General features: G+C 44.4%; 1 protein-coding gene across 1 annotated transcript in view; it reads left to right on the top strand.

The window, feature by feature from the left end:
* The window catches only part of LOC129819458 (uncharacterized), a 68,133-nt gene that overhangs the window by 23,589 nt on the left and 18,319 nt on the right, over positions 1-26,225 (top strand). The window contains exons 5-6 of the mRNA XM_055875773.1: positions 14,181-16,242; positions 24,693-24,740. Coding sequence (XP_055731748.1) covers positions 14,181-16,242; positions 24,693-24,740 — 2,110 coding nt within the window. The remainder of the gene's footprint in view (positions 1-14,180; positions 16,243-24,692; positions 24,741-26,225) is intronic.

Genomic DNA, 26,225 nt, shown 5'->3' with positions numbered 1-26,225 from the left:
CATTTTAGATTCTTCTAGGCAGAGTTGCAAAGAAAAATCCATATCTCAGACTGGCCAATAAAAAATAAAAGATTAAGATGGGCAAAAGAACACAGACTGGACAGAGGAACTCTGCCAAGAAGGCCAGCATCCCAGAGTCACCTCTTCACTGTTGACATTGAGGCTGGTGTTTTGCGGGCAGTATTTAATGAAGCTGCCGGTTGAGGATTTGTGAGGCATCTATTTCTCAATCTAGATTTTTTTAAATTATAAACGTGGATTAGCTAACACAACGTGCCATTGTAACACAGGAATGATGGTTGCTGATAATGGGCCTCTGTACGACTATGTAGGATATTCCATAAAAAAAAATCTGCCGTTTCCAGCTACATTAGCCATTTACAACATTAATAATGTCGACACTGGATCGATTAGATGTTATTTTAATGGACAAAAACGTACTTTTCTTTCAAATACAAGGATATTTCTTATTTGAAGAAGTGGAAAAGAAGGAAGAGGGGGTTGAGGAGAAATAAGAGGATGAAGAGAGAGGTGAGGCGAAGAAGAAACTGTACATAAGTGACCCGAAACTATTGAACGGTAGTGTATGCTGAACACTTGTTGACTGCTTTTCCTTCACTCTGCGGTCCAACTCATCCCTACCATCTCAATTGGGTTGAGGTCAGGTGATTGTGGAGGCCAGGTCATCTGATGCAGCACTCCATCACTCTCCTTCTTGGTTAATAGCCCTTACACAGCCTGGAGGTATGTTGGATCATTGTCCTGTTGAAAAACAAATTATAGTCCAAACCAGATGGGACGGCGTATCGCTGCAGAATGCTGTGGTAGCCATGCTGGTTAAGTGTGCCTTGAATTCTAAATAAATCACTGACAGTGTCACCAGCAAAACACCATCACACCACCACCTCCATGCTTGACGGTGGGAACCACGCGTGCGGAGATCATCCGTTCACCTACTCTATGTCTCACAAAGACACGGCGGTTGAAAACACAAATTTCAAATTTGGACTCATCAGAACAATGGACAGATTTCCACCGGTCTAATGTCCGTTGCTCTTGTTTTTTGGCCCAAGTAATTCTCTTATTTTTATTGGTGTCCTTTAGCAGTGGGTTCTTTGCAGCAATTTGACCATGAATCCCTGATTCACTCAGTCTCCTCTGTACAGTTGATGTTGAGGTGTGTATGTTACCTGAACTCTGAAGGATTTATTTGGGCTTCAATCTGAGGTGCAGTTAACTCCTAATGAACGTATCCTCTGCAGCAGAGGAAACTCTGGGTCTTCCTTTCTTGTGGCTCAAACGCATTAAGAAGGAAAGAAATTCCTCATGACCTTTTAACAAGGCACACCTCTTAATTGAAATGCATTCCAGGTGACTACCTCATGAAAATAGTACAAATAAAGAAAAACCCTGGAATGAGTAGGTGTGTCCAAACTTTTGACTGGTACTGAATGTCAAATCCGACAATGCGTATTTCCAGTCCGAAGGAAGTATGCTTTGAAAGAATTTCTCTGTCATTAGGTGCGTGTTTGGTCACACTAACTTCTTATTAGTATCAGAGAGGGAAACCAATGCATGTACGTGTTCCTTATAGTCGTACATTGCAGGAATGGGGTCATAATATTTTGTAGCCTCAACCGTTCAAACACTGAAGACAAATTCATATAAAGACAACAATCAAATGCTACATATTTCCAGGCTCTAGCGTTTTGCCCCATTCTAAATTGGTTTAGACATGACACTTCTGGCTGAGTATAGAGAGAGATATGCCCTGGAAGAGGTGGTCTTCACTGATATGTCCCTTAAACAAAGTACACTACACTTTGAAAAATAATTGAATAACAATGTAACTCGGAGTTAAAAAGGTTAGGTAGTCAAATGCTTCTGGGTCAAATGCTTCTGCAGTTAAATACTTCTGGGTCAAAGTTATACAATTCATCTAGAAGTGGATGAATTTAAATATTTAATGCTTTCGACCTATTATGTTACTTAACGATGATAGCACCTTGAATCTCTCAATCAAAATCCGAGAAGATTACTAAAAATGTTGACTAAGAAGGCAACCACCTCACTCTCTCCTATTTAACCAGAGAATACAGTTACTATTAAAAGTTATAACATTCAAATTATCGACAGCGAGAATTAATTGAGTTAGTCAAGGAACAATTGAGGCCTGGATAAATATATTTGACTCTGTAAAGAACAGCTAAAGCCCCACACATACAAAACCAGTTTGTTTTATTTATATATACAGTTGAAGTCGGAAGTTTACATTACACTTAGGTTGGAGTCATTAAAACTAGTTTTTCAACCACTCCCCACATTTCTTGTTAACAAACCATAGTTTTGGCAAGTCGGTTAGGGCATCTACTTTGTGCATGACATAAGTAATTTTTCCAATTAATTGTTTACAGACAGATTATTTCACTTATAATCCACTGTATCACAATTCCAGTGGGTCAGATGTTTACATACACTAAGTTGACTGTGCCTTTAAACAGCTTGGAAAATTTCAGAAAATGATGTCATGCTTTAGAAGCTTCTGATAGGCTAATTGACATAATTGGAGGTGTACCTGTGAATGTATTTCAAGGCCTAACTTCAAACTCAGTGCCTTTGCTTGACATCATGGGTAAATCATCATGGGTAAATCAGCAAAGACCTCTAAATAAATTTAGACCGCCACGTGTCTGGTTCATCCTTGGGAGCGATTTCCAAACGCCTGAAGGTACCACGTTCATCTGTACAAACAATAGTACACAAGTATGAACACCATGGGACCACGCAGCCGTCATACCGCTCAGGAAGGAGACGCGTTCTGTCTCCTAGAGATGAACGTACTTTGGTGCAAAAAGTGCAAATCAATCCCAGAACAACAGCAAAGGACCTTGTGAAGAAGCTGGAGGAAACGGGTACAAAAGTATCTATATCCACAGGAAAACGAGTCCTATATCAGCAAAACCTGAAAGTCCGCTCAGCAAGGCAGAAGCCACTGCTCCAAAACCACCATAAAATAGCCAGACTACGGTGTGCAACTGCTCATGGGGACAAAGTAAACTTTTTGGAGAAATGTCCTCTGGTCTGATGAAACAAAAATAGAACTGTTTGGCCATAAAGACCATCGTTATGTTTGGAGGAAAAAGGCGGAGGCTTGCAAGCCAAAGAACACCATCCCAACGGTGAAGCATGGGGGTGGCAGCATCATGTTGTGGGGGTGCTTTGCTGCAGGAGGGACTGGTGCACTTCACAAAATAGATGGCATCATGAGAAGAAAAAACATGTAGATATTTGAAGCAACATCTCAAGACATCAGTCAGGAAGTTAAACCTTGGTCGCAAATGGGTCTTCCAAATGGACAATGACCCCAAGCATACTTCCAAAGTTGTGGCCAAATGGCTTAAGGACAACAAAGTCAAGGTATTGGAGTGGCCATCACAAAGCTCTGACCTCAATCCTATAGGAAATGTGTGGGCAGAACTGAAAAAGCGTGTGCGAGCAAGGAGGCCTACAAACCTGACTCAGATACACCAGCTCTGTCAGGAGGAATGGGCTAAAAGTCACCCAACTTATTATTTGAAGCTTGTGGATAGCTAACCGAAACGTTTGACCCAAGTTAAACAATTTAAAGGCAATGCTACCAAATACTAATTGAGTGCATGTAAACTTCTGACCCACTGGGAATGTGATGAATGAAATAAATCATTCTCTGTACTATTATTCTGACATTTCACATTCTTAAAATAAAGTGGTGATCCTAACTGACCTAAGACAGGAATTTTTTACTAGGATTAAATGTCAGGAATTGTGAAAAGCTGAGTTTAAATGTATTTGGCTAAGGTGTATGTAAACTTCCGACTTCAACAATGTATGTGTAGTTGAAGTCACACACACACACACACACACACACACACACACACACACACACACACACACACACACACACACACACACACACACACACACACACACACACACACACACACACACAGTTCATTCAGAAAGTTTTCACACCCCTTGACTTCAACATTTTGTTACATTACAGCCTTATTTTCTCAACAATCTACACACAGTAGCCCATAATGACAAAGTGAAAACAATTTTTTGGGGAAAATGTTTGCTAATAATTAACTTATTTACATAAGAATTCAGACTCTGCTATGAGACTCAAGATTGAGCTCAGGTGCATCCTGTTTTCATTGATCATCCTTGAGATGTTTCTACAATTTGGAGTCCACCTGTGGTAAATTCAATTGATTGGACATGATTTGAAAATGCACACACCTGTATATAAGGTCCCACTGATGACAGTGCATGTCAGAGCATAAACCAAGCCATGAGGTCGAATGAATTGTCCGTTGAGCTCCGAGACAGGATTGTGTGGGGTAAGGTACCAAAACATTTCTACAGCGTTAAAGGTCCCCAAGAACACATCATTCTTAAATGGAAGAAGTTTGGAACCACCAAGACTCTTCCTAGTGCTGGCCACTCTGCCAAACTGAGCAATCGGGGGAGATGGGCCTTGGTCAGGTAGGTGACCAAGAATAGAGCTCCAGAGTTCCTCTGTGAAGATGGTTGTCCTTCTGGAAGGTTCTCCCATCTCTACAGCACTCCACCAATCAGGCCTTTATGGCCAGACGGAAACCACTGCTCAGTAAAAGTCACATGACAGCCCGCTTGGAGTTTGCCAAAAGGCACCTAAAGACTCTCAGACCATGAGAAACAAGATTCTTTGATGAATGCCAAGCGTCACGTCTGGAAGGGATCTGGCACTACCCCTATGGTGAAGCATGGTGGTGGCCGCATCATGCTGTGGGGATGTTTTTCAGCGGCTGGAACTGGGAGACTAGTCAGGATTGAGGGAAATATGAACGGAGCAAAGTACAGAGGTCCTTGATGAAAACCTGTTCCAGAGCGCTCAGGACCTCAGACTGGGGTGAAGGTTCACCTTCCAACAGGACAACGACACTAAGCACACAGCCAAGACAACACATGAATGGCTTCAGGACAAGTCTCTGAATGTCCTTGAGTGGCTCAGCCAGAGCCCGGACTTGAACCTGATAGAACATCTCTGGAGAGACCTGAAAATGCCTGACTGCGCTTGAGAGGATATGCAGAGAAGACTGGGAGAAACTCCCCAAATACAGGTGTGCCAAGCTTGTAGCGTCATACCCAAGAAGACTAAGCTGCAATCGCATCCAAAGGTGCTTCAACAAAGTAAAGGGTCTGAACAATTATGTCAAATGTTTTCTTTCAGTTTTTTATTTGTCATACATTTGTTTCTTTCAAGGTCGAGGGGTGATATGAGGGGAAATTTAAGGGGAGATGGAGGGGTGGGAGGGGGACTGAAAAGCAACTTTGGTTGCTGTGCAGGATGGGAAGGGATGGGGAATGTGTCAGGGTTATTTTTGTATATATGCATTTCTTTAAAAAAAATGTTTTTACCTTAACCCCCCTCTGAAAAAAAAAAATGTCAAAACTAAATGAAAAAAGTTAGTCATACATGCCACATAGGCTCTTGAAGCCTCTAAAAACCACATGGGAAACTGTTGAGGGTGAAAAACCCATCAGCGTTGCAGTTCTTGACACTCAAACCAGTGCGCCTGGCACCTACTACCATACCCCATTCAAAGGTACTTAAATCTTTTCTCTTGCCCATTCACCCTCTGAATGGCATACATACACAATGCATGTCTCAATTGTCTCGTAGGTATAACAATCCTTTAACCTGTCTCCTCCCCTTCATCTACACTGATTGAAGTGGATTTAACAGGTGACATCAATAAGGGATCATAGCTTTCACCTGGACTCACCTGGTCAGTCTATGTCATGGAGAGAGCTAACGTTTTGTACACTCAGTGTAGATCAGGACCATAGTGGTTTTTTTTGCAGATCTTTTATTAATGTTCAGAATTTATCAAAGGGCCAGTAGAAATTAATAAACGGGCCGGATCTGGCCCGCGGGCCACCAGTTGAATATCCCTTCTATAAGTAGTGTTGTCTGGTTGTTGTTGTCTTTCCCATTGTCTTTCCCAGCTCCCAAGTGGTGCAGCGGTCTAAGGCACTGCATCTCAGTGCTAGAGGTGTCACTACAGACCCTGGTTTGATCCCAACCGGCCGTGATCGGGAGTCCCATAGGGCCAATTGGCCGGGTTAGGGGATGGTTTGACCGGGGTAGGACGTCATTGTAAAATAAGAATTTGTTCTTAACTGACTTACCTAGTTAAATGAAGGTTAAATAAAAATTAACATATCTGCTGTTGTTTCCTGCTGCCCCCACAAGATGGTGGCATATACATATGGTTGAGTTAAGAATGCAGTGGTCCACTTACTTATAACAATATCACTAAGAGACATCGCTATACTGTATAAAAGGGTGAAAAATAGAAAGAATCAGCTTGTGTGATTGTAGGCAGTTTCTAGAAAGTCACACAGGACACAAAATGGTTTGCTAGCCTCTGCTTTAATCAAATCAAATCATTTTTTTTGGTCAAATGCGCCGAATACAACCTTACCGTGAAATCCTTACATACAAACCGTTAACTGTATTTTCTTAACTGCATTGTTGGTTAAGAAAATATACAAATAAAAAAAGTAACAATAAAATAACAATAATGAGGCTTAATACAGGCGGTACCGGTACCGAGTCAGTGTGCAGGGGTACAGATTATTCGAGGTAATTTGTACATGTAGGTAGGGATGAAGTGACTATGCATAGATAATAAACAGCGAGTAGCAGCAGTGTAAAAACAAAAGGGGCGTAGAAGCTGTTAAGGAGCCTTTTGGACCTAGACTTGGCGCTCCGGTACCGCTTGCCATGCGGAAGCAGAGAGAACAGTCTATGACTTTGGTGACTGGAGTCTGACAATTTTTGGGGGCATTCCTCTGACACCGCCTGGTATATAGGTCCTCGATGGTCGAGTATGGTGCTCTGTCCAGCATCTCTTTTATGAACCAGGAAGTCCTGTCATCTGCCAATAGACAAAACCCCCACCTCTTGTATGAGATTGGAGCTCTGATGGCCAGACATGTTAACACTAGGTGAAAGCTAAACTAAAGGGAATAACCCTCAATGATCACCTATAAAGTGTTTCGGACTCAGAGGCCACCTCGCTACAGGGCCAAATGTCTGCTGACACTGTGTCATCTGGTGCTGTCATTGGCGCCATCCATTCTTTGTCTACTAACCCACTTAGATTTTCGATGACATTCAATTTTCTTTCATGAATACCAGGATGGAAGCAATAATCAGAAACATGCCAAAGGTAGACTTTCAAGGAATGTCAACAATTGACAACAAATGCACATTTAAGGACATAGCCTGATTAGCATACTGCGCCCCATACATTATAGTTTTACCCATGGGCGGCAGGGTAGCCTAGTGGTTAGAGCGTTAGGGTAGCCTAGTGGTTAGAGCGTTGGACTAGTAACCGAAAGGTTGCAAGTTCAAATCCCCAAGCTGACAAGGTACAAATCTGTCGTTCTGCCCCTGAACAGGCAGTTAACCCACTGTTCCTAGGCCGTCATTGAAAATAAGAATTTGTTCTTAACTGACTTGCCTAGTTAAATAAAGGTAAAAAAAATAAAAATAAAATGGGCAATGATAGGTGTTCACCACATGAGGGCAACACTTTCAAAAGAGATCTATCAAACCAACATTTCTTTACCTGTAAATAAAATGGACAATTTTGGCCTGTGATGAATACCTCCATTATAGGAGGTACACCCTATAATATACTTATTAGCCAGTAGATTTGAATGTAGCAATCACGAGCCAAAAGTGGTCCCCGAAATAGATGATATGTTCCCCATGTCATTGCTCTCTCTCTCTGCTGCGTCCACTGAGCCATTGGGCCCGCCCTGTAACCTCATTGGATAACGCTGGGCAGGCCACTAGCTAGCTGTCACTCAAATGTGCAGGGCGGAAACTCATTGGCTAGAACTCGAATTGCTAGGGGGCTGGCCCACTTGGGGGGAAATGTAGGGAAAATTGCACGGCACAGCTTCAAGAAAACAGTTTCTTTTCAAATGAAGGATTTCGTGGCTAATTGAGGTAAAATGGTAATTCCGCTCATAGATGATGCATGTGTAAACTACACATTGACACATCAGCCCAAAGCAGGAGGTTTAAAAAATACTTTTTTAGTCGCCAAAGTACCGGAGATTGTACTTCAGTAACGCCGGCAAAATGTATTATCTTATGGGAACTATTACATCCCAGTATGTTTAGCGACAGTGGTGGCGGTTTCAAATGTCGTCATGGCAGAACCCAATGGATGGTGTTGCCCTGTAACTCTGAATCTAAAGTTGCATTGGAACTCTGCACGTACACCTAGGAGCAGCTGTGCACGGGGTACCAGAGCTGGTTTCTGTGAGAATGGAGAGACCTGTGTGGAATGTGGAGGCAGACAGTCGGGCCCCAATTCAAAAGTACTGTAGTACATCCACACAAAAACATCCACAGGTGCAGCCAGGGTAAAATTACTTACGTAGGAAAATAAATACCTGCACAACGGCTGTTGGAATGCTGCTGAATTTAAGCCTGATTTTAAAATCTCTTAGTGATTGATGCATTGCTATTAAAATGTAATAACAAGCAAAAAGTTTGTTTAGGTATTCGTGTTCTTCCTTAGACCGCAAAGCCTTCCTCCACCCTTACCCTTCAGACAGCATAGAGGGGGGGGAAAGAGTTTTAAAAAGTTATAGTGGTCCCAACATTTCAGTTAGAACATGTTCTAAATCAAAGTTTATTTGTCGTCGTACACATTTTAGATGGCGTTTTAGCAGGGCAATGAAATTCTTCTACTAGCTCCTAACAATGCAGTCAAATGTCAAACAATTCTAATGAGAAAAAAGGTAAGAAATCAAGAACTGACGAACAAATCCAATTAACAACCCAAATAGCACTGTAGCAGTATCAAAAATGCAATCTATACATATGTACACGAGGGGGAATTTACACAAGAGAAACTACAATGAACAGAAATATAAACGCAACATGTTAAGTGTTGGTCCCATATTTCATGAGCTGAAATAAAAGATCACAGAAATGTTCCATCCACTCAAAAAGCTTATTTCTCTTACATTTTGTGCACAAATTTGTTTACATCCCCGTTAGTGAGCATTTTTCCTTTGCCAAGATAATCTACCCACCTGACAGGTTTGGCATATCAAAAAGCTGATTAAACAGCATGATCATTACACAGGTGCACCTTGTGCTGGTGACAGTGAAATGCCACTCTAAAATGTGCAGTTTGTCACACAACACAATGCCACAAATGTCTAGTTTTGAGGGTTTTGAGGGTGTGTGCAATGGGTATGCTGACTGCAGGAACAATACACCAGAGCTGTTGTCAGAGAATTGAATGTTAATTTCTCTACCATAAGCAGCCTCCAACATCATTTTAGAGAATTTGGCCGTACATCCAACCTGCCTTACAACCGCAGACCACGTGTATGGCGTTGTGTGGGTTTGTCAACGGCGTGAACAGAGTGCCCCATGGTTGCGGTGGGGTTACGGTATGGGCAGGCATAAGCTGTGGACAACGAACACAATTACATTTTGTCGATGGCAATTTGAATGCACAGAGATACCGTGATGATATCCTGAGGCCCATTGTCGTGTCATTCATCCACCACCATCAACTCATGTTTCAGTGTGATAATGCACGGCCCCATGTCGCAAGGATCTGTAAACAATTCATGGAAGCTGAACATGTCCCAGTTCTTCCATGGCCTGCATACTCACCAGACATGTCACCCATTGAGTTTGGGATGTGAATAACAGCATGTTCTAGTTCCCGCCAATATTCAGCAACTTCGCACAGCCTTGGAAGAGGAGTGGGACAACGTTCCTCTGGCCACAATCAACAACCAGATCAATTCTATGCGAAAGAGATGTGTCGCACTGCATGAAGCAAATGATGGTCACCCCAGATACTGACTGGTTCTCATCCAGGTCACTACTTTTTACATTTTTTAAAGATATATGTGACCAACAGATGCATATCTGTGTTCCCAGTCATACGAAATCCAGAGATCAGGGCCTAATGAATTTATTTCAATTGACTGATTTCCTCATATGAACTGTAACTCAGTCAAATCTTAGGCGGTGATATATTCCCGACAGGATGCTCTCAATGGTGCATCTGTAGAAGTTCATGAGTGTCTTAGGGGCCATGCCAAATTTCTTCAGCCGCAGCAGGTTGTAGAGGCGCTGTTGCACTTTTCAGGTGCATCAGTGATGTGTACGCCAAGGAACTTCAAGCTTTTGATCCTATCTACTGCGTCCGCGTCGATGACGATGTAGGCATGCTCCCGCTTCTGTCTCCTGTAGTCCACAATAAGATCCTTCCTTTTTATTGACGTTGAGGGACAGGTTGATTTGATATTTTAAAGGGCAACTGCACTTCCTGATTCGGCCTCATTTTAGATTTGGCTCTTTAAGAAATGCTAGCAGCCATGGTTGAATTCAAACGGGAGTTGATTCCGGGGTGTGGTTTGGATGCGGGTGTCTCTTGTCTGTGTTCGAAGGTGTGAAGAGTTAGCCAAAATGATTTAGCCAGTTAGCCTCAGCCGGCTGGTGTGCGACCGCGGCGAAGTTGACCTATTGACCTTTTACAATGTAGTCCCATGTACATCGTGTAATTTACTGACGGTCCCTAACTAGCCCCATAGGGATGTCAAACCAAATTGACCATTGGGAATACGATCAGGTTGTGTGCAGCTGCGCTCCGAATTGATGATTACTTGGGCGCTGAGGGCATGTGGGCAGGATTAAAATAAACCCAACCCATAGAAAACTTTTCTGGTACCCTGCATTCCATGACATACAATCTTTTCCTATCATCTCACAAATCTTAGTTTTGGACGAGACTGACTTTATGACCAAGATGATCCTATTTACACATTATACTAAACTTTGACACTGGAATAAATATTTGGCTCATACCAATGACACGTAGGCCATTTTTTTTTAAACGAGAAGTTGCTTTTTAGGGATAGTCGCTCTTTAAAGCTGCATGTTCCAGCAGAGGTGCAGTGGTATGTGGTAGCTAAGCCCTTCTGTCTTCCCCGGGGGCTGGTGTTGTGATGAGTTGATCTACCTGCTGAAACGGATGGATGGAGAAGTGCCATAGCACGCTACCAAGAAAAACACTGGAAAGAAGTTGGATAAAGACATAGTTTAGAAAAAGAAATGCCCTGCTAGAAATAGTTGTATGAAATTCGGGAGACGTTGTGAGGATAGATGAACTCATTTTAATGTTGGTAAACATTTTGTTGTTGACTCATAAAAGGACTGCTGTTTAGTCTGGAACGCATAGATAGGACGCTTACGTCTGACTTGACACCCCACTCGTCTCTCTAGTAGTTTGCATATTGTACACTTTATGTTGAATCTGTCTATTTGTACCTGTCCCTGGAGAGAGACCCTGCGTGTTTGAACAGACCAACACATTTTTTGTTACGGACACGAAATCAAATGCTTCTGCTTCGTCTGATCATAAGTCAGTGGTTCTAATGGTTCAGTGGGTTAGAGCAGGGGGTTTTCTAACTATACCAGAGCTAACTTGTCAACTAATTATCAAGCCCCTTGACTACATGAATCAGGTGAGCTAGTTCAGCGCATCAAAATCCTAGTCCCGGGAACCAAATGGGTGCAACCCTTTGAGTCCCCAGGACCAGGTTTGATTTGGATTCCCACATGACTAGTCTGTAGATTGTCTGTCTGTAGAGCATCGACAGATGGACTATCCAATTAAAGTGTTACCACGTCTGTTAAACGCACATTAATCATACTTCAAAACATAGTAATTATGCAACAGTGACCTATGAGGAATGCACGTCTGGCATCTGTTTTGATTTGACATACAGTACCAGTCAAAAGTTCGGACACACCTAGTCATTCCAGGGGTTTATTTTCTACATTGTGGAATAATAGTGAAGACCTCAAACTATGAAATAACATATATGGAATCATGAAGTAACGAAATCAAAATATATTTTATATTTGAGATTCTTCAAAGTAGCCATCCTTTGCCTTGATGACAGCTTTGCACACTCTTGGCATTCTCTCAACCAGCTTCATGAGGTAGTCACCTGGAATGCATTTCAATTAACAACAGGTGTGTCTTGTTAAAAATTATTATGGCAAGAACAGCTCAAATAAGCCAAGAGAAACAACAGTCAATCATTACTTTAAGATATAAAGGTCAGTCGATCTGGAAAATGTCAAGAAATTTTAACGTTTCTTCAAGTGCAGTCGCAAAAAACATCAAGCGCTATGATTAAACTGGCTCTCATGAGCATCGCCACAGGAAATAAAAACCCAGAGTTACCTCTGCTGCAGAGGATACGTTCATTAGTTACCCGCCTCAAAAAATGCAGCCCAAATAAATGCTTCAATTAGTTCAAGTAACAGACACATCTCAACATTAACTGTTCAGAGGAGACTGCGTGAATCAGGGCTTCATGGTCAAATTGCTGCAAAGGAACCACAACTAAAGGACATCAATAAGAAGAAGATATTTGTTCGGGCCAAGAAACACGAGCAATGGACATTAGACCGGTGGAAATCTGTCCTTTGGTCTGATGAGTCCAAATTTTGATTTTTGGTTCCAACCGCTGTGTCTTTGTGAGACATAGAGTAGGTGAACAGATTATCTCTGCATGTGCAGTTCCCACCGTGAAGCATGGAGGAGGAGGTGTGATCGTTTGAGTGTGCTTTGCTGGTGACACTGTCAGTGATGTATTTAGAATTCAAGGCACACTTAACCAGCATGGCTACCACAGCATTCTGCAGCAAAACGCCATCCCATCTGGGTTTCGCTTAGTGGGACTATCATTTGTTTTTCAACAGGACAATGACCCAACACACCTCCAGGCTGTGTAAGGGCTATTTGACCAAGAAGAAGAGTGATGGAGTGCTGCATCAGATGACGTGGCCTCCACAATCACCCGACCTCAACCCAATTGAGATGGTTTGGGATGAGTTAGACCGCAGAGTGAAGGAAAAACAGCCAACAAGTGCTCAGCATATGTGGAAACTCCTTCAAGACAGTTGGAAAAGCATTCCATGTGATGCTGGTTGAGAGAATGCCAAGAGTGTGCAAAGCTGTCAAAGGGTGGCTAGAATCTAAAATATATTTTGATTTAACACTGTTTTTGGTTACTACATGATTCCATATGTGTTATGTCATAGTTTTGATGTCTTCAGTATTATTCTACAATGTAGGACATTTTGAAAAATAAGGAAAAACCCTTGAATGACTAAGTATGTCCGAACTTTTGACTGGTACTGTATGAGAGAGCTCAGGTTGTACACCTACAGGTTTGGGGAATGGTGATCACAACACAGTGCTATGTTCTGATCTTTTGATCTCTAGTGCTTCTTGAACCCCCCATTCCTTCCGCGAAGAGTAGGTAGGGCCCTTTAGTTAATGCCACCTCCCAACACGGAGAGCTGTAACAGAACAGTAATCACTATAGCTGTTAACGGTTATTTGAGTCATGTGTGGAATAGTACTGTGATTCAAAAGTGACTGTACCTGTATTGCTTTGTTTGGAGTTCTCTGCACATTCTGAAGGCGATGGCGAAATAGTGATTCATTTCAAATTAATTTGTCCCGTAAACCTGCGACATTCAAGCTCAAAGGGAGTGTAACAAATAGTTACATCCACAGCAGTATCACAGTAGGTTTGGCCTGGCATCATTTGAAACCTGTTGACTTAGTGACCTTTAGCTATCAGCAACGCTTCATTCACATTGTAAACACAAACTAATCACTGGTTAAACATCGTTGCAATGTGTGTAAGTTCTTTTTTGCGTCCCAGTATACATTTTAGGTTGGACGGTCTGAAAGAAAATTGGCCCACCACACAATGTATAATATACACAAGAAGATGTATACAGATTTTGGGCCATCATTGTTACATTTCCCAAATCAATGACACAAAACCCAGCCACTGACACACTGCTGGTGAAGCATTTAGCCTAGCTTCTGTTAACTTTTTTGTTTACAGTACACCCAATTCTGCATACCTAAAGTTCACCTCTATGATTTCCATAGCTCGCCTAGATAATCACCACCTCTTGACAAAACAGTCCTTCATTTAAAACACTGCCATGATTGGTCAATGACTATCATTAACTTGTGCCATTCTGTTTGTCTCCTACCTGTTAGGTCTCTGGATGCTTCTGCTGTTCGCAGTACTCCTTTAAAACACTCTGAGGGCTCTGATTCAGAAATTCAGCAGATAGTGGCTGATCTGGAGTCAGGCAGCGAGATGAAATTATACCGTTCCACTCTCGTTATACGACCCTCTCCCACCCACGGGAGCATGGATGAATCAAAACAGGACTTCCGCAAAGTCTCCCAGGTCACCGACAATGACACCACAGACCACACTGAATACAGTGTGGACTACAGTAAAAGCACTATCACTGACCCCGATAGAACTGAAAGTGACCTAGATCCAGTGGTACCAGAATACAAATGGAGTGACCGGTATGAGGGGGTGCAAACCACTTTTGACCCCACAGGGGTGTCCTGGCGCCCTGACTCTCAGTTGGATGAGTCAAGAGTGTCAACGCACAATGGATTCTACTCCTCCCTATCCCCCTCCCTCCGTGTGTACAGACAACACCTCGCCTCCCCCGGGCCGCCATTCCAGGAACCTGGCCTGTCCTCCCACTCCTCGAACATGCCCGGTTCCCCCGGCAACGGTCACTGGCTGAGCGACAGGAGCGAAGTTCAGCTGAGCCATGAGAGTAGCGAGCCAGAAACAGGCAGGGGGAGGAGGAGGGAGTGGGAAGAGGAGGAGGAGCTAGCCACTGCACCTGCAGGACAGAGGGAGAGAGGCGTAGAGCAAAATAGTAGGGCGGGAGAGTCTGTGGCAAAGAAGATAAAATCAGGCTGTGATCCACAGTCGCTCCCAGTCTCAAACTTCTCCTCGGCAGGTCAGTCCATTGACGACGTGGACTACAGCAGAGACAGCAGTGACTTCTTCTCTGGGGTGTACAAGGCCACACTCGTGGAGCTGCTACCTGACCCCTCCTCGGACCCTTCCCCCTCTTCCTCTCCCGTGACCCCTGACCCAGGCTCCCCCTATCACGGTGATATGGAATGCCTGGTGGACACCCTGAAGAGCATGAACCCTATCCCGGTCCAGAGGCAGAGGAGCCTGCGTGGGTCCACTGCCCCCTCCATTTTCTCCTCCCTTTCCCCTATCGTGGAGGATTCCCCCTGCTCCACCCCCACCAACACCAAATCTCCCCAGGTGCCCACTGGGTCTTCGCTGGAGGTCTCTAACGACCGTTACATCCTGCCCGCAGACCTGGGCCTCAACCGGGGTGCCCCCAAAGAGATGCACTCCCCTCTGGAGATGATGAAGCTCCAGCAGCTCCAACAGCAGCAGGAGCAGCAGGCTGGGGACCACCATTGGGACCGTGGAAGCCTCAACCTCCCACTCCGAGCCTCGGCTCTTAACAGCATCATCGTGAGGAAGAGCTCCTTGGGCAGTGACTCATCCTCAGAGCACTCGCCGTCCCCCATACTAAACGGAGGGAGCAACAACCAGTCTCCAAGCCCCTCGCGCCTGGACAACTCGTTCCTCTTCTCCAGCTATCGTTCAGCATCGATTGATCAGCCACAGGAGAACGGCAAGGCCCATAGCCCAGGCCAGCGGCCCTCTCTGTTCCGTACGGGCTCCCTACCGGACATAGGGCCTAACCAGGACCGCATGAGCTCAGGGATTGGTATGGGCATGGCCGGTGGGCCTGGGAGCGGACTTGGATTTGAATCTGGAGCCGGAACTGGAACTGACCCTTCAACCCCCTTCCGCTACGAACGTTTCTCCTCCCTCATGTCTGGCTCCTTAACCGGACACAACACAGACACCAACACTCGAATGAGCAGGCCCCCTCCCCTCCCTAGCTTCACCTCTACCCTCGGAAGCCTTGTCAGTCCCACAAGCTCATCTCTGGACATCCACAGGTCGTTCGCCAATTCTAACGACTCCCAGTCCAAGCTAAGCCCGGGACTGGGTGGTATGGGGTCTGTGGGCTCTATTGGTCTGGGTCTGCAGAGGAGCTTCAGTAATGAAGGCCTGAACTCACCACTGTTCAACACGGGGTCCGTCCATGGAGGATCTGTCCATGGAGGGTCTGTCCATGGAGGATCTCACTTCAGTCCAGAGCCAGAGAAGAACCTGGTGCCCAAGTATAGAGCTTTCCCCGATGCCTATGTGAGTACTGACCTGGGGTTTAATTTAACATTGGTTTAGATGCAAGGTTTTAGTTGGAGAAGGTTTCAGGAAGTGATTGTGTGAATACTGGGATCATGGAGATGGTAAAAGTGTGTGATAGGATTCATGACAAAGAGTCTTATGGGGAGGGGTCTAGTACAGGGGGAATAGGGGCATTTAACAGGACTGCAATTGGATTGGATTTGTCTTGGACACGTATTTCACCATCGGCCTCATGACACTTTTTTTTATATGTTTAGTGAGAGATTGTGAGAACACAGTGTGAGAGGAGAAGAATATAGGAGGGATGGGAAGAAATGGAACTCAGCCTAAGTTTTCAGGATGTAGATGTTTTACATGCCTACCGAGCATTTTATCATTCGTTTACATGGACGCTTTGAAGAACAGATGAGTTTAGGAAGCGATTACGTGACAATCTGATTTGAGAAAAGGTGCAAATGACCAGTGTAGTCCTGATTTTCTACCTTTCACTTACTGAGTTCCACCACGGCGATGCCGATGCCCTTTCTGAATGAAAGGGTGAGGGCGGTGAAATGGTACCGGAGGCTGATGAAACGCAGTAGAGCCATGGCTAGATGCATTACATCAGCCACAGTATCCGCGCTCCCCTCTCATGTAGCTACTAGCTCTTCCCGTCTGCATTCATAATACACATGTTCAGTTCTCTAATAAACACAGTAACAGAAAACAATACAGGTGAGCAAAAAAAAGCGGGAAACGTTTTCGCTGCTTGTGTGGCTAGTGTTGCCGTGGTTACCGGGCATGCGGGTTAAGCCAAAACACAATTCAGGACGGGTCATGCCAACACACACATTCACCCAGGCACGCATGCCTCACACCCCACTCAATATGCCTCGAGGCTAGGATAACACGCTGAACTCACGACGAAACACTTCCTTGGTTCTTCCACAGAAGAACATGGCACATACCAACTAACGGTTTTCACAGTCACCACTCATCCAGTGGAGCTTTACCTTACACCATTCGACCTGAGATGTTGACACTTATCCTATGCCAACTGTGTTTTGCAGAGTTGGCACGGTGCACGCGCGTTCTGTTTGTGTGCTGGTCGGGATATCTAATAACCCCGCCTCCCCTCAGGCCACAGGTAGACCTGAGCAGCTCATGTTTCTGTCACTGAGACTATTATTGACCCTTTCACCATGTGATTTGGCTCCTCAATGGAACTGACCTCAGTTATATAGGTCGAATCCTTATATACATCTGCATGTGAGATCCACATGGGGGGACTCAAGTTGACATTGATCTGTGATTTATGCAAGAGTTTCTGGGCGTGCAGAGCCTAGATCTCAGCTGAGAATTCGGACAGAAGTCACAAGGGCAGTTCAGTAACCTGTAATGCTGGTGGCTACCTGACCTACATGAACGCTAAGTCACCAGAACAGGTACAGTGAGTGGCCTGTTATCATGTGGGTGTTGCCCGGGCAAGTGTTTGGACACTGTTTTCCCCGCCCACTGTTGGCTTTTACAGCCTCATCCTGCTTTCCTTCTGCCAACAGAGAGGAAAAGGGGAGGGTGAGATGGAGAGAGAGACAAGCAAAGGGAGAGTGAGACATCAAGAGAAGGAGAGATAGAGAAGGGAGCGTGAAAGAGAAAGTCCAACACACGCACAGACACACCTATCAAAACACAACGGTTTGAGTTTCTGGGGACTTTGAATATACACGATCTTAATAAGATGTGTCTATGGCAACAGGCCTTGGACACACTGTACATGTAAGTCTGTACATATATGACATGAATAAAAGCTACCCATCCAGACAGCATTAGGGGCATAATTCATCTTGGCACAGTGTTATCTGTTCTCGGAAGCACTTATCCACCCAGCGATCGAATCTTGCTTGGGCTGACACACCTCGTCTTTTCATCTTTCGTTTACCTCAACTTTGACCTTTGCTTACTGGTGGATCTGACAGAGCTGAGTCGACAACCTGGCCCAGGAGAGGAGGGAGGGAGGGTGGTGGATGGTGGGAAATGATTAAGTCTTCTCTGTCTTTCCCCCGCTCTTCCGTTCATCTCTCTCTTACACAAGTCTGTGCACAGTCTGAACGTATCGTGCTGAGCCTGCGCGATGTAATCTGTAAGCACATTTCCAGCCTGCAGTGCTTGGCTGGAGGTTGACACTCGGCAGGTGGAGAGGCGTGGGTACATGATGGAAGTGACAGCGTTCTAGGGCTGTGACAGTGCCAGTATCGCAACACCAAGCAGACCAAACTCTTTTGTCCTTTAAAAACTTGCTGTATGTAAAATATTGTGTGCTATAGCTTGGAAAAGAAATAAATACATGTGACTTTGGATGACAACATAATGATGTTTGTTTCTGACATTAGGGCTGTTTTCATAAAGAAGTGGAGTCTGTTTCTGACCGTTTGAGCAGACACATGCACATTTGTGGCCTGCTGGAGGTCATTTTGCAAGGCTCTGACAGTGCACCTCCTTGCACTAAGGCGGAGGTAGCGGTCCTGCTGCTGGGTTGTTTCCCTCCTACGGCCTCCTCCACGTCTCCTGATGTACTGGCCTGTCTCCTGGTAGCGCCTGCATGCTCTGGACACTACGCTGACAGACACAGCAAACCTTTTTGCCACAGTTCGCATTGATGTGCCATCCTGGATGAACTGCACTACCTAAGCCACTTGTGTGGGTTGTAGACTCCGTCTCATGCTACCACTAGAGTGAGAGCACCGCCAGCATTCAAAAGTGACCAAAACATCAGCCAGGAAGCATAGGAACTGAGAAGTGGTCTGTGGTCACCACCTGCAGAATCACTCCTGTTTTGGGGGGTGTCTTGCTAATTGCCTATAATTTCCACCTTTTGTCTATTCCATTTGCACAACAGCATGTGAAATGTATTGTCAATCAGTGTTGCTTCCTAAGTGGACAGTTTGATTTCACAGAAGTGTGATTGACTTGGAGTTACATTGTGTTGTTTAAGTGTTCCCTTTATTTTTTTGAGCAGTGTATATATCATTCATCATGTTTGGATGGAAGCTATAAATAATCCAGTTATAATATACATATATATTTTTTAACTATTTGTGTCGTTATTGCTTGAATTCAGGCTTGGCTGCACTGCTTTCATTGGGGAAAGATTGATTCCGTACTCTGCCCGTCCCGGCTTGTATGAATTTTCGGTAAAAATGTCACTTTGCCGTGTGGACCTATGCCTGGTATTTCAATCAACATCACACACTGATGTCTCACTACTATTGTGTGGGTTATAGTCATTATATAACTCTTATGCACTGAGATTACAAAACATGAACACTTTCCTAATATTGAGTTGCACCCCCTCTGCCCTCTTTGCCCTGAGGACAGCATGAATTTGTCGGGGCATGGACTCTACAAGGTGTCAAAAGCGTTCCACAGGGATGCTGCCCCATGTTGACTCCAATGCTTCCCACAATTGTGTCAAGTTGGCTGGATGTCCTTTGGGTGGTGGACTTGAAACACAAGGGTAACTGAGCGTGAAAAACCGATGTGTCTGGCAACAACTATCAAATCAAATTGTATTTGTCACATGCGCCGAATACAACAGGTGTAGACCTTACAGTGAAATGCTTACTTACAAGCCCTTAAGCAACAATGCAGAAAAATAAGTGTTAAGTCGAAAAAAGAAAAAAAAAAGTAACAAGTAATTAAAGAGCAGCAGTGAAATAACAAAAGTGAGGCTATATTCAGGGGGTACTGGTACAGAGTCAATGTGCGGGGGCACCGGTGAGTTGAGGTAATATGTACATGTAGGTAGAGTTAAAGTGACTATGCATAGATAATAAACAGAGAGTAGCAGCAGCGTGAAAGAGGGGTCTGGGTAGGTCTTTGATTAGCTGTTCAGGAGTCTTATGGCTTGGGGGTAGAAGCTGTTAAGAATCCTTTTGGTCCTAGACATGGTGCTCCGGTACCTCTTGCCGTGCGGTAGCAGAGAAAACAGTCTATGACTAGGGTGGCTGGAGTCTTTCTCTGACACCGCCTGGTATAGAGGTCCTGGATGGCAGGAAGCTTGGCCCACTGATGTACTGGGCCGAACGCACTACCCTCTGTAGTGCCTTGCGGTTGGAGGCCGAGCAGTTGCCATACCAGGCTGTGACGCAACCAGTCAGGATGCTCTCGATGGTGCAGCTGTAGAACTTTTTGAGGATCTGAGGATACATGCCAAATGTTTTAAGTCTCCTGGGGGGAATAGGCTTTGTCTTGCCCTCTTCACAACTATCTTGGTGTGTTTGGACCATAATAGTTTGTTGGTGATGTCGACACCAAGGAACTTAAAGCTCTCAACCTGCTCCACTACAGCCCTGCCCGATGAGAATGGGGGCGTGCTCAGTCCTCCTTTTCCTGTAGTCCACAATCATCTTCTTTGTCTTGATTTTGTTGAGGGAGAGGTTGTTGTCCTGGCACCACACTGTCAAGTCTCTGACCTCCTCCCTATAGGCTGTATCATCGTTGTCGGGGATCAGCCCTACCACTGTTGTCATCGGCAAACTTACCACCTGGGGGCAGCCCTTCAGGAAGTCCAGGATCTAGTTGCAGAGGGAGGTGTTTGGTCCCAGGGTCCTTAGCTTAGTGATTAGCTTTGAGGGCACTATGGTGTTGAACACTGAGCTGTAGTCAATGATTAGCATTCTCACGTAGGTGTTCCTTTTGTCCAGATGGGAAAGAGCAGTGTGGAGTGCAATAGAGATTGCATCATCTGTGGATCTGTTGGGGCGGTATGCAAATTGGAGTGTGTCTAGGGTTTCCGGGATAATGGTGTTGATGTGAGCCGTGACCAAGCTATCAAAGCACTTCATGGCTACAGACGTGAGTGCTATAGGTCGGTAGTCATTTGGGCAGGTTACCTTAGGGGGTTTTGGACGCAGGGACAATGAAACATGTTGGTATTACAGACTTAGTCAGGGACAGGATGAAAATGTCAGTGAAGACACTTGCCAGTTGGTCAGCGCATGTCGGAGTACACGTCCTGGTAATCCGTCTGGCCCTGCGGCCTTGTGAATATTGACCTGTTTAAAGGTCTTGCTCACACCGGCTGCGGAGTGCGTGTTCACACAGTCGTCCAGAACATCTGGTGCTCTCCTGCATGTTTCAGTGTTACTTGCCTCGAAGCGAGCATAGAAGTAATTTAGCTAATCTGGTAGGCTTGTGTCACTGGACAGCTTGTGGCTGTGCTTCCCTTTGTAGTCTGTAATAGTTTGCAAGCCCTGCCACATCTAATGAGCGCCGGAGCCGGTGTGGTACAATTCAATCTTAGTCCTGTATTGCCTGCTTTAAAGCGGCAGCTCTTCCCTTTAGCTCAGTGCGGATGTTGCCTGTAATCCATGGCTTCTGGTGTGGGTATGTACGTACAGTCACTGTGGGGATGACGTCATCGATGAACTTACTGATGTGGCGTACTCTTAAAAGCCATCGGAAGAATTCCTCAACATGTTCCAGTCTGTGTTAGCAAAACTGTCATCTAGCTTAGCATCTGCTTCATCTGACCACTTTCTTATTGACCAAGTCACTGGTGCTCCCTGCTTTAGTTTTTGCTTGTAAACAGGAATTAGGAGGATAGAATTATGGTCAGATTTGCCAAATGGAGGGAGAGGGAGAACTTTGTATGACTATGTGTGGAGTAAAGGAGGTCTAGAGTTTTTTTCCCCTCTGGTTGAACATTTAACATGCTGGTAGAAATGAGGTAAAACGGATTTAAGTTTCCCTGCATGAAAGTCACCAGCCATCGGAGCACCGCCTCTGGATGAGCATTTTCCTGTTTGCTTTTGGCTGTATATATCCTACCCCGTTCAAAGGCACTGATCTTTTGTCTTGCCGATTCACCTTCTGAATGGCACACATACACACACAAGCCATATCTCAAGGCTTACAAATCCTTCTTTAACCTGTCTCCTCCCCTTCATTTACACTGATTTGAAGTGGATTTAAGAGGTGACACCAATAAGGGATTATAGATTTCACCTGGATTCACCTGGGGCAGTCTGTCATGGAAAGAGCAGTATGTGTTATGAATTATGCAGGTCAATTGTCTTTAGCGTGGACTAGTGTCCTTCACAACTATTTTCCTGTCGCAGACTGAAAAGGCACGCTCCGCACATAAACAATCTGGATAAATACCACAGTAACTAACACTCAATCACCTTTGACAAAAGGACCTTGGCAGCGCTGTGTCGTAGCCAGACAGCTGAGGACACGAAATGATGATCCCTCTATTGTGGGACTGCTCACTTCGTCTCTCAGCAGTTTCAGTCACTTTTTTTCCTACCCCCAAAGACAACACAGATTCACGTTGTGTGTTTAATGACTGTACAAGTTGACTTCCGGCTTACACAACGCACCTGCAGCATTTTGAATACGTTCCGTACAAGACTCCCTTGACTATGGCTCACTGAGTCTGGAAAGGCATCTCCCTCCGCAAGCCAAGATGCAAGAACAAAAGAGTGTGAACCTTTCTTTCCTTATAATCTTCAATTGCACTTAATTACATTATTTTATTGATGTTGGCATGTCTCTCCTTTGATACATTTGACACGGTTTCAGTTTGTTGTTCCAATGTTGGGATTTGAAATAGGCTATTACTTTTCAAACATGCGCCTTAGACGGAGGTGGGGGTTCTTAGACTAGAGAGGACAGTCTAACAGTCATTCTGATCCTACCTGTCTTTGTGAAGCCCTGAAGCATTGTAACTTGTGACATAGCACAGTGACAAAAATGGGGATGGGGGGGGGGGGGGTTTCCCTATGAAATGGCAATGGCAAAGCCAAGGTAGTATCGGAGGTCTTTTAAGCTGTGGCTCAATCCTCCCCTCGGCTCATTTTCAAGTGAAGTCGACCGGTGTCCTGTTACTGTTTTGAATGCTCAAGCTGAATGGAGTCGAGGGCCACTTTGTTATAGTTCAAGACTCATTTAGCCACAAACGTTTCAGGGTGCACTGGAAAGGCATCAAGTCTTACTAGACAGTCATGACAGGATAAGGAATGTGTAGATTGGAGCAGCAACAAATTCTGTTCATGACCTGAATGTGATATGAAAGTCCTTCCTACTTCCTGGACCATGTCCCATGCTATTTTAGAATGGCCTTCAAGATTGTCTTCAAATTTATGAAAATGCGGTCACATAAGATATATGTAAAATTCCATTTTGTATTCAGGGATTCATTTACTTCTACCTGATGGCTTTCATTAAGGTTTTCGATAAGTGGTTTCTTTTTGTCAACAAAAGCCTTCATAGATGGCATTGGGTTGAAGTAAATGAATCCACTAATACGAATCGAATTGTACTTATATTAATTGACCGAGTTTATGAATTCGATGGTGTTATTATGAAGGCCATTCAAAAACAGGACTGGATATGATCCAGGAAGTAGGAATGACTTTCATACCATCTTTGATTACAGAGTGTAAAGAGATGTAAAGGATATTTCCTATGAGTTCCTACTGCAAAGAGTCAAGCAGACATTTGATACCCTAATGACTTGCACATAAAGAGAGAGAGACACACACACGCACGCACACACACACGCACACACGCACACAAAACAAACACAAACTCTCTACCTGTCCACCCAGAAAGGTGAAGGACTACAGACCACAGTGTGGACACATCGCATTCCAACTACATGCCACTAGTACATGTCATTGAGAAACAGGTGTAGCCAAGGAATGTCAAGGTCTGGTGAGACCAGAACAAATGACACACGAATGCATCTTTCTCACTTCCCTCTGGGAGAGGTTGTTGTGCTTTCAAAATGGCCGCTCCCCTCTCCGCGTCTTCCTCAGAACCCGCTCTCCTAGACGAAGGAATGCTGAAAATTGTTAGGCATGTGTGTCCTACTGGCTGAAATAACGTGAAATAGATCAACGGTAGTAAATCACTGCAGAGAGTATTCCCACTTTTGAATGGTTAATTGTGTTGACAGAAATACACACACACACACACACACACACACACACACACACACACACACACACACACACACACACACACACACAGTAGTTTGTTGTTGTCTGTCTCATGCCTCTCGATGTGAAGTTGATGTTTGCATACTCTCAGGGAGTAATGGGACATGGGTGGCCTTGTGTGTGTTAATCAGTAATTGCAAAACGGGTTGACAGGGTGGCTGGGGTTTTTAGATTGAACATTTCTGTACTTGCTTGGGTACTGTTCCTGCAGTAGTTGAGATATTTTGAGGTTTGGCATGTTTAACTATTTAGATTCCAATCCCTAATGTGTTGTCCAAGACCAGTGACATACATGACATACTGTAGAAAGTCTAGTGATGCACTGTTCATTTTTTTTCAATAAAATACATTTGAGTCATTTAGCAGACGCTCTTATCCACAGCAACTTATCCACATTCATCTTTATCTTGGTTTGATAAAGTATGAAATGACTTGATGGCTGTTTTCTCTGTGTGTCTGCAGCTCACCAAGGAGAAAGAACATGGAAAGCTTAACCCTCGGCCAGGAAAGGTGAGTGTCTGTCTGACTGGGAAACAACATCGTCTTTGTCCTACAGTATACAATTTGTCCTGAAGTAAAGGTCAATGTCCCATTGCGACCTTTTTTTTTTTAGATGTAATGAAGGATGACTGCTCACCAGGTTAGCCACCATGTTAGCTGTTTTTCACCAGGTTAGCCACCATGTTAGCTGTTTTTCACCAGGTTAGCCAGCATGTTAGCTGTTTTTCACCAGGTTAGCCACCATGTTAGCTTTTTTCACCAGGTTAGCCACCATGTTAGCTGTTTTTCACCAGGTTAGCCGTTAGGATTAATGAGGATAATTCAAAGTGAATTAATGGCTTCGCACTTCACCATTCCCCAAAGTGACGGTTAGTTGCCGAAGGCAAGTAATTAAGGATGAGGAGAGCGATCTCATGTAGAGCATGGTAAAGCTGAGGAAATGAGATGAGTATGATTCCATTCAGATTCACTCAGCCAAACATCTTTCTCGATTTAGGCTGTTGAACATTTGGATCAATCAATCAGATGTGTGGAAGTGAAAACAAAGCCATTCTCTTTTTTCCAATGCACACTTAGTGGTTTGGACAATATTCCTGAAAGCCCAGTTCATTCACTATAGTCCTAACATACTACAGTAGGGGTTCCCAACCTAAGGGTCGCGACCCCAGCATAGGGTCGCCAAAGCTTGCAGTGCTTGATTTGAGAGAAAATCAAATCATAATCAGTGCATAATTTGTAAATCGGGAGGTTCCGGAACAAAAAGTGAACAAAAGAGGGGGGTGACCTGGGCAGCTCTGAGGTACCGGAAGCAGAAAGCATTGCATGCATATCATCGCATTTGCGTAGTGGCATAGAGCTGTAGAAGCGAGGCATTTTAGTAGCCTAGGGTCTGGGAAAAAAATTTGCCCTTTTTCTGCTTTCCAGTTTCACTGATTTACCCGATGATGAGCAGCTCACTCACTGGTGATGGCCCAAAACCTCTCTCTTTTTTGTTTAACGAAGAGGCAACTCGAATGAACTTTGATCGCTTTTCTTCAACATTTCCGTCAGGATCCAGGTCAAACATTGGGCGTACTTGATCGGCATGTTTTAGTTTTATTGTTGGTTACAGTTTCAAGTCTCTCGTTATTAGCCATTCACAATTACTTCCTCCTTGGCAGAAGTTACAACCGTGCCGTGCCAATGCTTTTGTGCTCCAGTCAATCGATCCTGTGCTCAAACAATTTCTGTGGTATTTAAATGACTGTGGTATTTCAACACTGAGTAACACTAGCTACATACCTGCCCTATTTGCCTTTTGCCATTAAGATTATGAAACTAGATAAATGTCAAGCTTGCTCCTGCATGCTCCAATTAACTTTTCTCCGTCAACATGGAATTCGTCATGGCACCTACAGACTTGCTTGACATTTAGCTCTGACAGGTTCTGATTTAAAGAGCCTGGCTGTGATACACAATAGCATACCTTACCTGAACGTTCACATGGCTAACGAC

Source organism: Salvelinus fontinalis, chromosome 22 (assembly GCF_029448725.1).
Source record: "Salvelinus fontinalis isolate EN_2023a chromosome 22, ASM2944872v1, whole genome shotgun sequence".
Classification (NCBI taxonomy): domain Eukaryota; kingdom Metazoa; phylum Chordata; class Actinopteri; order Salmoniformes; family Salmonidae; genus Salvelinus; species Salvelinus fontinalis.
This window is presented reverse-complemented; position numbering and strand designations above follow the sequence as displayed.